Source organism: Leiobunum rupestre, chromosome 2 (assembly GCF_980474605.1).
Source record: "Leiobunum rupestre chromosome 2, qqLeiRupe1.1.hap1, whole genome shotgun sequence".
NCBI classification, from domain to species: domain Eukaryota; kingdom Metazoa; phylum Arthropoda; class Arachnida; order Opiliones; family Sclerosomatidae; genus Leiobunum; species Leiobunum rupestre.
This window is the reverse complement of record NC_143385.1, coordinates 25,349,713-25,364,689: the sequence shown is the minus strand read 5'-3', so window position 1 is coordinate 25,364,689 and position 14,977 is coordinate 25,349,713. Positions and strand designations below refer to the sequence as shown.

Below are 14,977 nucleotides of genomic sequence, written 5' to 3'. Positions count from 1 at the left end.
AATATTTAACCAAAATATTTAATTTTATTTAAAATATTTAACCAAAATATTTAATTTTATTTAAAATATTTAACCAAAATATTTAATTTTATTTAAAATATTTAACCAAAATATTTAATTTTATTTAAAATATTTAACCAAAATATTTAATTTTATTTAAAATATTTAACCAAAATATTTAATTTTATTTAAAATATTTAACCAAAATATTTAATTTTATTTAAAATATTTAACCAAAATATTTAATTTTATTTAAAATATTTAACCAAAATATTTAATTTTATTTAAAATATTTAACCAAAATATTTAATTTTATTTAAAATATTTAACCAAAATATTTAATTTTATTTAAAATATTTAACCAAAATATTTAATTTTATTTAAAATATTTAACCAAAATATTTAATTTTATTTAAAATATTTAACCAAAATATTTAATTTTATTTAAAATATTTAACCAAAATATTTAATTTTATTTAAAATATTTAACCAAAATATTTAATTTTATTTAAAATATTTAACCAAAATATTTAATTTTATTTAAAATATTTAACCAAAATATTTAATTTTATTTAAAATATTTAACCAAAATATTTAATTTTATTTAAAATATTTAACCAAAATATTTAATATTTTTAAAAGTATTTAATCAAATAAACGTTTTTTAGCATCAACATAACGATCAGCTCTTTTTCTTTTTAACTGTCTTGAGACATTTCAATTTCTAGATTTAGGAACTAAAGCTGCAAGCTGCTTATTTTTTTTTGTCAGATTGTTCATATTGTTGAAGTGTTGGATTGTCAGCATGACCAATAATACCCCAATGTCTTCCAAAATGATTTTCAATTAGATCCTGGTTGAAACTCGCAGTGTAAATATATTTAGCACCCTTTGTTAGTAGGAACTTTGTAGTCGCAATGGTAGAATAAACTAAATAAGAAAATATTTGTTAAGCAGAATATAACGGGTTACCAGTAACTTAAACATACCATTTATTCTTAGACCTTCAAGAGTTTCTTTGCTGACGAGCATTTTCGACTTATCTATTCCTTCTATTTCTAAAGCTTCGATCTCTTTTTCCCACTCGTCAAAGTAACCTAAAAATTCTTGCTCCAGCCACTAAAGATTAAGGTTTTGATAGTTAAATAAGATTAAATTTGGTTTTTGCATTATCATTACTTGATAACGCCAATCATCGCAACTTTCAAATGGTTTCTTGATTGGTTTCCTTTGACAAACGCCTCATTACAATTTTTTTATGTTGACTATATCAAAATACTGATCCATTAATCGAGTCGGCTTGGTTGTTTCACTTGCTTTCTCTCCAACTAAATAATCCATCGCATTTGCAGTTGTACTGCTTAAAATATGTGTAGCTAATTTAACACGCATTAATTCACTTGGACCGGGATAAATGTGACTATAACTTAACTTCGGAGCAAGGCGACTGAGAGATTGGCAGTCTTTGCGATAGGTATCCACAAAATGGGTCCATGAAATTGATTTGCCATTTTTAACTAAATCACGTGTTTTCCTTAGCGAACCACTGTTTAAAACATTATTAAAGAAAGTCTTCATTAAGTGACACGAATCAGACACAAAATATAGTGGATCGCGATCAGGGCTAAAAATATTTTTACATCGGTACCCTACTTTGTCACCATATTGAAGTTGGGTTCCTTCAATGCATTGTCTAATAAATCGTTGGTTAATTCCAGCTTTGTCACATACAATAGTTAGTATTTTAAAATTAACACCTTGCAAATTTGCTATAGCTTCAAACACTATAGAATAAATGTCATCACTTTTTAGGGTTTTACATGGGAAAAACGCATACGCAAACTGAAACTTAGTTGTTAAGCCGCGAACCGTTATTTGCAAAAATTTTGAGGCTAAAGGAATGCAATTCTCAATTTTTATGTTGTGTACCCATTATCTCAGCTTCTGTTTCTTTTATGTCATTTCTAAAATTGTTGAGATTTTGAAATCCAATTAATTATCCGGTTTTAGTGTTAATTACAAGGTCCTGTTTAATTGTAATTTCTTCGATAATCAAGGAGTAGTATTCTTCATGGGGTTCTAATTCATGATTAATTTTGCTTCGTAATACTATCATTTCTTCTAGTGAAGTGTCATGGAAACCACTTTTGGATGTACAATCAGCACTGTAGAACTGAAGCGTTCGTTGGGACGGAAGTACGAGGACTTTGTCAGGGATTTATATGAACTACTGCTCTGCAATTTCATGTACAAGCACCATTTTATAATTCCTGGGTGCTGTTTCTTAGGACGAGTTTTATTTTTAGAATTAATTATTTTCATTTGCTCTTCCAGTAGTAATTTTTGAAATGAGTTAACGTTCTCCAAAGAATTTTCGTTAAGAATGTCTTTTAAATATTGGCTGTCATCATAATCAATGTCAACTCCATTATTCAAAGATTTCTTTATCTTGGCTTTTTGGTACTTTAAACTTTCTCTAAATTTTTTTTGTCTTTATGGTAGACAATTTGGCCTGAGTTTTCAGTCCATCAATAGTCAAATAGCGGTGATTTGTGTGTTTGCTTATGTTAGATTGGCCAGAAATTTGTTTGACTTTTGCCTTCAAAAGATTTGCAGCTGTTGTACATGGCTGGCATTTTTTTTCAATACGAGACTATCTTCACAAAAATTCAAAGAACCTAACTTGACCCGTTTGAAAGATGGATCATTTTCTATCCCTACCCAAAGTTTACTATTACCAATGTCCGAGATAATTTCTAGTAAATCAAATAAGGTTGAGATTTTGTTATTATAACAAGCTTTTTTCAGTTCTTTGTGATAAACTATGATATTCGTGTGTAAATTGGCCATAATCATTGCAGAAATAAAAACTCCCGCTGAAAATTCCTTGGAAACCTTCTAATTAATATTTTCCACAGTGACTTCTCTGTGTTTTTAGCTGAATAGCGTTCATATTCCATCTTCACATCATTTATGTGAGTTAATAACTTATGCAAACGGGAGTAGTTGTGATCAAAGTTGAATAATGTCAGTGACGTTTCGTGAAATCCTTCAATTGATGATACAGGAGGTGTTTTGTGAAATGCTTCAGTTTGTGATACAGGTTCTTCATTAACAATAACCTTCATTCAAAGTAGAAGTCTCACAATTTGAGAAGTCACCTAAACATAGTTCAACAGAATAAATCCATTAATTTTCTGATAAACCCTACATTTGCTTATCTTCATTATCATAATCAATTTCCCCTTTTTCTGGGTCAGGCTGCTCTTTGGTAGGCCCTTCTTGGTTTTTGAAATGTTTCCCACATACATAATGATACCGAGTAATGTTGTTTATGTTTAAGTTCTTCTGATTAACAATTTAAATCCATCGCAGACATTTTTCAAAACTTCGTGCAGGTTTAATGATGGTTGGTTAACGGAATTACTATCAGTGTTGGAAGACACAAGATTTACTAATAATTCTAAAAATTTAAACTGCAAATTGTGGGCTATTAACGCAAGTCACTCTGAATGTCGTATACCATAAATTTTAAAAAAATATTTACCATTAACTCAGGTGACCTCCCTATTTTTGAGACTGTCTTAATCGATTGCGATGTTCTTCGTAAAAGTTCCTTTTCCTTGTTTTGAATAAATTCAGCATTGTAGGTTATTTCTGAAATTAATTTTTATGTCATATCTGGCAAAAAGAAACCTTGCATATATGTTTAGAATAACTTACCCTGACGACTAGATCTTTTTATTGGGTTGATAACTTCATTTATATCTGTAAAAACTACAACTTCAATATTGAAAATGTATGCTTAAAGTTAGTTATAACAACTTACCCTTGTTTTGACGATTAAATGATTTAGATCTCCCCTTTTCTTTAAAAGAAGTATGATCCTCCATAATTCTTATTAAACCTCATTTTACGTTTAATAATTACTAAAAAATTCAGAGTGAATTCGAGGTGATACACAGTATATGGCGGTTTGTAAAGGGGTGCCAAACCGACCCCGACAAAGACTCTAGTCATAGGTAGCAAAGCGTTTTGTCTACTTAGAGATAATGATCCACTTATTATAACATTTATGCTATTCTACAATCCTTTGATTTCACTATCATAAAGAAGGTGAAATGGTATTGTTCATTTTTAGAAAACCTTCAATCCTTATTTAATATACTCTGAAGACGAAAATTGGCTTCAGTCAAGAAAGAAAAAGCTCTTTCCGAGTATTTTCCGAAATCACCAGTGGGGTATAGATCAAGGTTATTCTCAGGGGGAATATTTAAAAAATCCATAATCCTTTACATATTAACATTTAATTTAAATAATAAAGTAAGTAAATTAAGGTTCAATTATAACAAACGTGTTATCGATATTAAACCCATCCGAACTAGGTTCGAACCCACCTCGTTATGACGAAATGGCTATGGAATATTAACGGCTATAACCACTACCCCACACTTCACCGCCCTGATGAATTTATATACGACACATTTATTTTCTAGAAGACCAAGGCTTACGAAACTCGAGCTAATGAATTGCATGGTGGCCGTTTTATTTCATATTTCATGGACCAAAGTCATTTCAAAAGAGGCTAGCACAACACCGTCAATTGTTTTCTAACCCTAGATGCTATCGCCACCTGGTGTAAATTGAAAATCAGCAAAATTCTTGAAAAATCATTTATAAACTTTCTTTTCAAAATTAATAGAAATAATATGGCTAGGAAATCAATTAAAACTATAAACGAAAGTCCTGTTAAAAACGTTTCATCACAAACCAAGCCGTTTTACCTGTACAAGTGTCTAAATTCTAAAAGTTACTTATACTTATGCGTACCTCAGCACCAAAATGTCTATTTTTTAAGTTAACTTTCACATAGAGTGTAGGCATCGAGTTTAATCGATTTTAATGTTAATAAATGCTACCCCCCCCCTCCCCCCCTACGCGCGAGTCCCTGAATAAAATAGCCACGTGTTTATGTTAGATTTATTGAAAGGCTTCATCTGAAGGTCATGTCCGGCTGAAGGATGTGTTTGTCCGAACTGCTTGAACGCTTTATAACTCTTTCTCCTAGTGAACGGAAATATAGATTTAATCAGCCAATCAAGAGAACAATATCTTCCCGTTTATCCAGAATGTAATCATTACTACCAGGAATATCTAACTGCATTAGTAGTGCAGGCGTTGTTGTCAAAAAAAGGGTTCCGCTTTGATGCTCTGTAAAAAGCGATTTAACTCTAGATTATAATATAAGGGTCATTAAAAAAAATAAAAACAATGTTACTACCGAGGGGATGATCACTCCGCGTAATCGGTGTACAGAGCCGTACCTTTGACTGTACTAATGGGATTACGCGTAATCTTTGAAGTCCCTGCCTTTCGCAGTGGTAATCTAAGTGTAATCCGGTGTATAGACTTTCTAAGAGTGGTTAGCCCCTCGGTTACCACTTTGGCAGGTCCGTTTAAGGGGGTGAAAATGGGGGATGAAATTTCACTTTTCGGAAAATGGTTTTTAATTTATTTTAAAGCAACTAATTAACAAAAAAATTCTCTAAATGGCATTTTCTTACTAAAACAGTGGCGCATTTATGTTAATTTTTGGAAATCGCTCAGTGGCGTCGTTTAGGAGGGGCGCGTCATAACTCTCATCCCCCCTTTTCTTCAATCTCATTCATGACCGGTGGTAACAATTATATATATTTAAAAAAATTAAATGCTCGTAATATTTACTTAACATAGTCTTCGGGTCTTTCAAAAACATAGGGAATTACCCTTTTGGCCCACTAATAACGTTTCTAGAATTTTTTTAAGGTGCCCCTCAAATCATAAATCTCGCCACTCATGAGAAATAATTTATTTTGTTTTAGAGTTTTATTACTATTGATTTATATTATTGCAGTATCAAATAAATATAGTTAATTACCAATAGTACTCGAGATGTAGAAATTAATAAAAAATAATTAACATCATAAAAAGTTTTTTAATTTTTATCAGGTACGTAACGCGATTGACTATTTACATATATTGTGATCATTTTGGGAAAAAAGACACTTAAAAAAAAGGAAATTTGTTTAAGTCGAAAAACATCAAGAAAATATCTATTCTTCTTCGTCGACAGATATCTCAAAATTCAATATTGGAACATTTTGGCAATTATCAGCACAAATACAGGCGTCTGTGCAATGCAGGTCATTTTTTCATATGGGGTTTCATTGCGCCCCTGGTAGGGGGATGGTTTTCCCCATGAAAACTACGCGAAGAATAAAGCTGCCAACGTAGCATTTCGTGGGTCTCAGCCTGCTACTTCGGGCTGTTCAGTGAGCATACATATTTCAAAAGATTGTCATCGATTGCTTGGTTCGGTAGCGTTGCCGGCTCTCCCAAAGAAGAAAAGGCATAAAAGATGTAATCATTGCTGTTCAGAAATACTTTGGAATATCCAAAAAAACAATTTCCCGTTATATCCGATCCTGTAAATGCACGGTAACCAAGTATTGCCCGTGCCCGATCTTCTCCTAGGGCACTGTACGTGGAAGCGACATTTAGTTTAGTGTCACCCTTTTTTAAGAAAAATGTGGTCTTATATAGGTAATAACGGGAAAAAATATATAAGTAGAAGTGAAACATCGGTGTCCGTAAATTCGACAAAGAGATTGACTGTTTTCTTAACATAGAAAGCGTGTAATACTAGGAGAGTGTCGGCTTCGTCGTGTGTGTGTTCTTCAGGGACATGGGCCTTGGTAACAGAGCCATACGTAACAAAAAACATTTTTAATTTATTCGACTGACTGTGACTGTGTGCTAATATATATTATCCCAAGTATCTTGTTAGCTCTGCTTTCGTTTTAAATGAAGACAACAACTCTTTGAGAGGAACGTGAGCGTTATTAGTCCTGTCGTTGATGTGATAATAGGTCAAGCTATTATTTGTGCGTTTATTTCTTGTTTGTGTTTTGAGGGACCCATTCTTGTAGGTATCAAAAACCAAGAAATGACCATCTTCTGAATTGTCAGAGTAAATAAATTCCCTAAATCTTCGCAGGTTTTAATTTGTTCATTTTTTTTCATTGACTGCACTACTGCCATACCTCAAGGGATCGGAGTGTGCAATAACAGGTGGCTTTACCGGGGGGTCGGAGTCCGGCTCTTGTAACCCGTAAGGGCGGGGGCGCACTGGGAGATGTTAGCTCCGTCCAAATGGTCCTATCTTTACCTCCGACTTCGGTCAGGTGTGGGCTGGATACTGGGCTTCGACCCAGGCTAACGGAGAGGGTCCAGGCAAACTGGCCGCCTCGGTGGATTGGGTAGCCTGCTGTGGGGCGGCGGGCCTCCATATGCGGGCACGGCGGCCCTGTTTCCTGGCCTTTTGGAGTCCACCGGGATCTCCGGTGCCAGCTGTGCTGGGTTACTTGGGCTGCTGTGTGCTCGTCGTTCCCCTTTAGGAGCTCTTTCCAAAGGGTTTGGCTCTACCTTCCTAGGTAGAGTGTCGGCCGGAGTTGCCAGAGCATCCGCTCTCATTTCCACTGCTGTGTGCGAAGTGGCGAGCTGGTCGAACCATTGCTGCACTTTCTGCTGGGTTGAGTGGCTTGCGTCGAGGGTGCTACCATCAGTAGTAGGGTTCTACTACCCATGCTGGTTTTGTCACCTGTCCGGGCTTGTGGTCGCCGGCGTAGGGCATTCTGATGATCGATCTCCGGTGGTGTGGTTTAAATCTTACCGGTACACCGGGCTATAAATCTGACCCATGCCATATCATCAATAAGCAGTACGTTAAGCGACCCTATCTCGGAATCGTTCATCTCAGAGTTTCCGTATAGCTTCCTTTTTGCAAGTGAATTAATTTCCTCCGCAGTGGCAACGTTTAGGGTTAATAAGTCATTTTCAAGCTTAGAAATGGTTAAAGTTTCTCTATCTGAGGCACAATTTTGGCTTTGTCAGTTGGTAAGATTAACAATCCATCTCCGGAGAAAAGCCCTCTTGAATAATCTTTTGAAATATGTAAGCTCACTGAACAGCCCGAAGAAGCAGGCTGAGACCTACGAAATGCTACGTTGGCAGCTTTATTCTTCGCGTAGTTTTCATGGGCAAAACCATCCCCCTACCAGGGGGCGCAATGAATCCCCATATATTAGAAGCGCATTACCTGTGCTGCGTTTGGAAAGGTTCGTGAGAAAATCACCCGCGCTTACCACTTCCAGAAAGCTCAGAATGGAAACTAAATGATAACAACCCGGGAAGCTACAGGGCGGTTACAAGCTCAGAATGGAAACTAAATGAAAACAACCCGGGAAGCTACAGGGCGGTTACAAGCTCAGAATGGAAACTAAATGAAAACAACCCGAGAAGCTACAGGGCGGTTACAAGCTTCGAGTTACCGGCACCCGAAGCTATCTTAGAGCTTATAAAATGCGGGTGTAAAAGTGGCTGTAAAGGCAACTGTTCTTGTCGAAAAAATGACCTACATGGCACAGACGCCTGTATTTGTGCTGATAATTGCCAAAATGTTCCAATATTGAATTTTGAGATATCTGACGACGAAGAAGAATAAATATTTTCTTGATGTTTTTCGACTTAAACAAATTTTTTTTAAAATGTCTTTTTTCCCAAAATGATCACAATATATGTAAATAGTCAATCGCGTAACGAACCTGATAAAAATTAAAAAGTACTTTTGGTGATGTTAATTATTTTTTATTAATTTCTACATCTCGAGTAATATTGGTAATTAACTATATTTATTTGATACTGCAATAATATAAATCAAAAGTAATAAAAAACCTAAAACAAAATAAATTATTTCTCATGAGATTTATCATTTGAGGGGGTACCTTAAAAAAATTCTAGAAACGTTATTAGTGAGCCAAAAGGGTAATTCCATATGTTTTTGAAAGCCCCGAAAACTATTTTAAGTAAATATTACGAGCATTTAATTTTTAAAAATATATATAATTGTTACCACCGGTCATGAATGAGATTGAAGAAAAGGGGGAATGAGAGTTATGACGCGCCCCTCCTAAACGACGCCACTGAGCGATTTCCAAAAATTAACATCAATGCGCCACACTTTTAGTAAGCAAATACCATTTAGAGCAAATTTTTTAGTTAATTAGTTGCTTTAAAATAAATTAGAAAGCATTTTCCGAAAAGTGAAATTACATCCCCCATTTTCAGCCCCTTAAACGGACCTGACAAAGTGGTAACATTGGTTTTATTTTTTGTTAATGACCCTTATATAATTATCTAGAGTTAAATCGCTTTTTACAGAGAATCAAAGCGGAATTTCAATTTCACCTGAACTATAGGTAGTCTGACCACTGGGTCCAACGTGGGCGGGTGCTACATTGTGGTTATCATGGTAACGTTCCGCGTACCTACGCTATTGAATTTCGTATATTTTCACATTGAAAATATTAATGTTTCCAAAATTTTATCAATTTAGGCCATAAAAATGAAACATACCCTCGGAGGCTTTACGCAGATTCCATTGTGTGAGAAAATCATGGCAAACCGCGTACATGTACACCGCACCAGGGAATCTAATTTACCGCGTATCCTGCTTTTCCTTACGATGTCAAATGTTAAAATTACTCTGTATATGTACTAATTAATTAATGATATTTCCTCTAATATTTTCCGAAACTAGCTTAAAGAATAATTGCGCCCGCGTTCGGGTCTTTCCCGAAAAGCTTTTAGAAAATACAATGCTAGCCTCCGTAGGTGCATGTTTAAGGCGATTAACATCAGGACCAGGAGCTGAATACCTAACTTGTAAGGGTAATATTAAACACGTTTTCATCTTTAAGCAATATGTGCAATATTAGAAAAAAATGCTCTTGTTCTGGTATTTAAACTCATTTTCTGGGCTGGTTAACGACTGAAATCCCTAGTGCCAAAAGTGTTGAGTTTACTGTTTGGTCACTTTCACGTGTCTCCTCGTTGGTTTGAAACGAGTAGAAAGTAATCACCCATCCTTAACTCAGTTTATTAAGGGTTTAAAGCCTATCAGGGCCGTCGTGAATGGGCCCGGGTCCCGGAAAAATAAAGTTCAAAGCCCCAAAAGAGCAGTTTCTACTAGGGATAGCTAAACTATTTCGGAATAAAACCCGGAAGATGAATAACTGTTTGTTCAAACACGGGCCCCAGGTAATTTGAACCAGCTACCCTCTGTCTTTTTGGCCTGAAGGCACACGAGAGAACACGTTGAGATTTCAAACACACGCTACACCAAATGTTACTGAAATTTCACGCGTTAACCGGTGAAGAAATTTACTGGTAATTTAAAAAAAAATTCCTTCTAAAAGTCTGTCAATTTGTAATAATAAAGGTACTTATTTTTAAAATATTGATTTAACTTTGTTATTAAAAGAACGTATCGTCGCCGTTAAAACAAAACCACGTATCTTTATGGTGGCCTTTTTGAGAAAAATGGATTTTTAATTTTGCAGGGACTTGTGAAATCGCGTGTTAGGTTTTTGCGTGCGAGTTAATTTTATTTTTAAATAACTTCGTTTCAATATTGAATTTATGAGGATTTTAATTTAAAAATATTTTGCTAAAGGGGAATTTTTAGAGATACACGGTCTCGCGTCATGTAGTGAAATAGAAGCTGAAAATAAGCAAGATACGTGCTTTTGCGTGAAATGCGTTGTGAATATCAAAGATACGTTTAAATGTTTTCTCGATTTAAAAAAAAGAAATTAAATTGCTACCTATTAATGTTTTTAATGTTATATACGTAAATTGGGTGGTAGAATCTAAATATGTCAATTTTTACAAAACCACGTATCTCAAGTTACGTGGTATTGTTAAAATATTTGGATATTAAGCTTCGCTCACAAAACCGGTCGTTCTTCCAAAGTTGATAAACTGTTAACACTACTCGTGTTGACCAAGAATGTTTTGCAAAAATGTTGGCCCATGCGCACAGGCCTTTAAATTTTCATGGATGAAATGGATACATTCATGGTAATTTCTGATTACTTTCAGGGTATGAGAAGTTGTAGATTCTCTCGTTGGTCGCCCTTTCGCTCAAACAAGCCATCCTTTGCCGGTACTGACGCTTTGGACCAAATTGTTTTAAATTAGCATACTCGATATTAAAGACAGTTAAATTCAGGCTCAATAACTAAATATATGGTTTTTACATCATTTTAAATTCATTATATGCGCCAATTTAAAAATAAACAGATTGTTTCCAAAATGGTGATACGACCAAAGTTCTGCAGTTTATTGAGGTCATTTGGAATTGACAATATTATTTGACAATTGTTCCTACGGACCGCCGGTTAAGAGATACGAAAAAATTGATATACTACTGCCACCTTATTAATTTAACGTAAAACAAATAAGTTCCTCAATGTAGAAAACATTTCATTCACAGCGAACATCACGCGGGAATAAATTACTTTTCATATAAAAGCAACGTGCCTCCTTTTACAATAGACACTTTAATAAAACCTGTTCAGCGATTTTTCTAGAAGTAAAAGTGTTATATTTCAAAGTACGCTACATAATATTTCCATATAGAAGGGATTTAGCTTTACAAATAACACTAACAAAACCTCTTCACTATTTTATTCAGTAAAGCCTAGTTCCCATTTCACGAAATATGTCGACGAATTAATTTTAAGCATAGCGAAAAAAAAAGCGCATTTTGTTTAATCCCTAGGGGTAGGTTCTCATTTCGCGCGAATATTTAAAAACGCTAAGCTTCATATCGCTTCAAAATTAACCAAATGGAGAATTAAGTTGAAAATGTCAATACAATGAATTTAAATTTATTAAATATCTTATTGGTTTATTCAATATATCAGAAATTTTTCTCCAAAAATCAAAGGCTTTTCGGATTATAAATATATTTCTAATATTTCGAATGCGTCTAGAACAATACGAGGTATTACTAAATCTAGTGAGAAAAAGGATTGCGAAGAAAAATACCAGATTTCGAAAAGCAAACGTAGCGGCTCTTACATTTCGGGATGTGCCGTCAGAGTTTTTCTCCGATTGGCTGAAATGTTATTTCGCTAAGACACCAGTGAACAAAAAACATAGATCGTTCGCTTCGAACCGCGGTGGCGCGATTTTGGTGGCGAATTTGAAAATGTTCGCAAATTTTATTCGTGCACGTCAATTAAAAGCGCGAAAACTGCTTTTTTTCGCCAAGTGGGAACTAGGATTAACTTACCCATGCGCGTAGCGGACTAAAGAAAAAGACAGCGTAATTTATTGAAGCGCCTATTAAATTATATAAAAGCGTGGTCACGAATTTTCCTGACCATGAACACAGATGTTATTTTTTTTAGGATAATTCCTGCAAAGAGTATGACCATCAATCGATTTAAAGGGAATAGAAGCTAAATAAAACTATTTTATTCAGTAACTTGTCCGCTAACACGCGCAACAAGTTTTAAATAACGTAACTAGCGTAAATCATTCCTGGCTTGGGTTAAACTTGATGGCACAAACGGAAATTCGTCGATCAACTTTAAACATACAAGTTCATACTCCCTTTAAATACATTTTCTGGTTAATATTCGTCTCGGCGGCGGCCACGACAGCAAAAAACCCGTATTCATTAAAAGTCAATTAAAAATTTAAGCTACGTCATTTAGGATAAACCCTCCACATGCATAGCGACCCAATACTTCAGAGGATTGCCGACAGATTGATTCCAAGCACCGTTATGGGTTAAGGGGTTAAAAATTAAACGAGCGAGTATTAGGCCTAATCATATGCGCCAGCAGGGGGGGGGGTCAAACGGGGCAAATGCCCCCCCCTTTAAGAGCTATTAATGCATTTATATAAGTTGGAAATTCCCTCACCATTTTGGAGAATGTCTCCCCTTTGAAAACCTTCTGCGGGCGCCCCTGTGTCTAATTACGGACAAGGAGACTACCCCGATTATTATTATTATTATTATTATGATTATTATTCGTGGCCTCGGTAGTTCAATGGTAGTGGCGTTGAGCTTTCGTTGAAGCCACCTAGCGAAAGGGGGCCAGCCATTGAGGAGTGGTGCCGTCTACTACCTCTTTTATCTATTTCGGAGGCATCGGATAATTACTCGTTATTGAGGCTACCATGGACGAAGAATCTAAGGGGAATCACTGTTCGCGATATTTTGACACGGTAGACGTGGCCTAAATTGGAAGGCTTACTGAGGTACACTAGCCGCTTTTAAGCGCCTCAAGAATTCTGTTCAACTACCACTTCGAGGGGCTAGTCGGGGCTAAGGCGACAGTTCGTGCGAGAAAGTTAGGTTAGGCTTAGTTCACAAAATGTTTTAAGTTTCAAAATGAAATAGGTTTTAGTGAATTTGATAAAATAAAAACTAAGGCAATTGCTGCTTATTGGTTATTATTACTTAACACAATAGTTATTTACCATTACTTTAACTTATAAAGAACCAATTTCAAAAATAAAAGGTCTAAAACTTACGAAGCCTCATCATTTAACCGACAACATCGGCGCCATTTCGTCAAAATTCAACACGAACTCTTCAGCTTCTCTACCAAACTACGTTGACTTCAGCGACACCAAGTTTGTCCACATTGGAACAAAAATACCCGCGACTTTCCTATTCCCAGTATTCAGGCGTGCTTTTTAAAGTCTGAACAGCGAGTCCCCTTGAATCCTTGGTCCATGGGAGTACCAATGTAATAAGCCGACATCGTTTGCCTGAAGGACCTCTAGCTCGGTCACGCCACTAGCGGCTGAAGTTCAATCCCTATTCTTACCACGGACTCGTTGAAGACGTCGTCGTCTTCAACCATGGACATTTGCGAGATACTTGAAGAAGTGAGCTTAAAATTGGCTGTATCGGTGTCCATCGATCTCCTTCTTGGTATGTGTCTACCCGGGGTGAACGTCCCGCCTGACAAACAGCGGATTCTGCTCCGATTGCCTGCCCACGTGTCCTGCCCGTTGCATATCCGCCACATATTGGGAGTCGAAGAAATCCGATTCTCCTTCAACGGAATTCTTAAGGGCAAAGTCGCGCTATAACCAACGGCTCGAGGCTTTTCAGAACGGTGCGCTAGTTGCCTTACCAAGTCCTGATTTTCCGATATGTCCACTGCAAAAACCAACAGCAAATTTAAGATCTTCACCTTCAACCATTTCAACTTCTTTTGTTTTCATATAAAAATTAATAGAAAGTCTAAATATAGAATGGTGCTCTTACTTCACAAGAGAGGTTTATTACTTAAGTCTTCACACGTGCGGTTGGCGCTGGCGCGAGATATTCTAAAATAATTGGGTCGTCATCGATACGTCACCCATCATATATTGCTGCGTTCAAAAACTAAAACCGTAATATAATCGGATATTTTGGATTTCGTAACCGTTTGATCCGATTGCTTATCATGACATAAATGGTTGTGGAACACCATAACGCTCAAACCCCGTTTAAAATGGATTAATAAAAATGGTGGAAAGCAGAAATCTTCTTCCAATTTTAAAGCCACAATTTCATCGACTATAACCCTCTAATACGTGCCATTGCGTACCATAACAAGACGTACGATGGTCAGAATACACACAATCCTTCTAATGTGTTAAGATTGTTTGAGCTATTCACAGCAACGTGCAACGACGGTATCACAACCAATATATATCCACGGTCACAAATAATTGTATTTACACTTATTTGTAACGTCTAGTCATATTTTTAAAGCATCGAAGATTCCTTCGATCAGTGTCACTCTTATTTTTTACTCCTGCTGATCACACTTATTTGTTACTACTAGTCGGCCGTTGAGCGTCACACTTATTTTTTCTGGTTATTCGACAAAGATTAGTTCGATCAGTTTCATCCTTATTTGTTACTTCTGATCACACTTATTTGTTACGTTGAGTGTCAGACTTATTACTTCTGGTCATACGCCGAAGACTAGGTCGATCAGTGTCATACCTAATTTTTACTTCTGGTCATACGTTGAAAGCGCGGCGCACTCTGAACGGCCTTGAAAAACGCTAGAGGGAA

General features: G+C 35.8%; 1 protein-coding gene across 1 annotated transcript; it reads right to left on the bottom strand.

The window, feature by feature from the left end:
* Window positions 1-4,993: 4,993 nt before the first annotated feature.
* LOC149956626 (uncharacterized) lies at window positions 4,994-14,065 on the bottom strand. The gene is made up of 3 exons (XM_090166891.1): window positions 13,731-14,065; window positions 10,975-11,053; window positions 4,994-5,064 (listed from the first exon to the last, which is right to left on the bottom strand). Exons 1-3 carry the CDS (start codon window positions 13,932-13,934, stop codon window positions 4,994-4,996), a joined length of 354 nt encoding a protein of 117 aa, XP_090023017.1. The 5' UTR covers window positions 13,935-14,065.
* Between the last annotated feature and the right edge of the window lie 912 nt (window positions 14,066-14,977).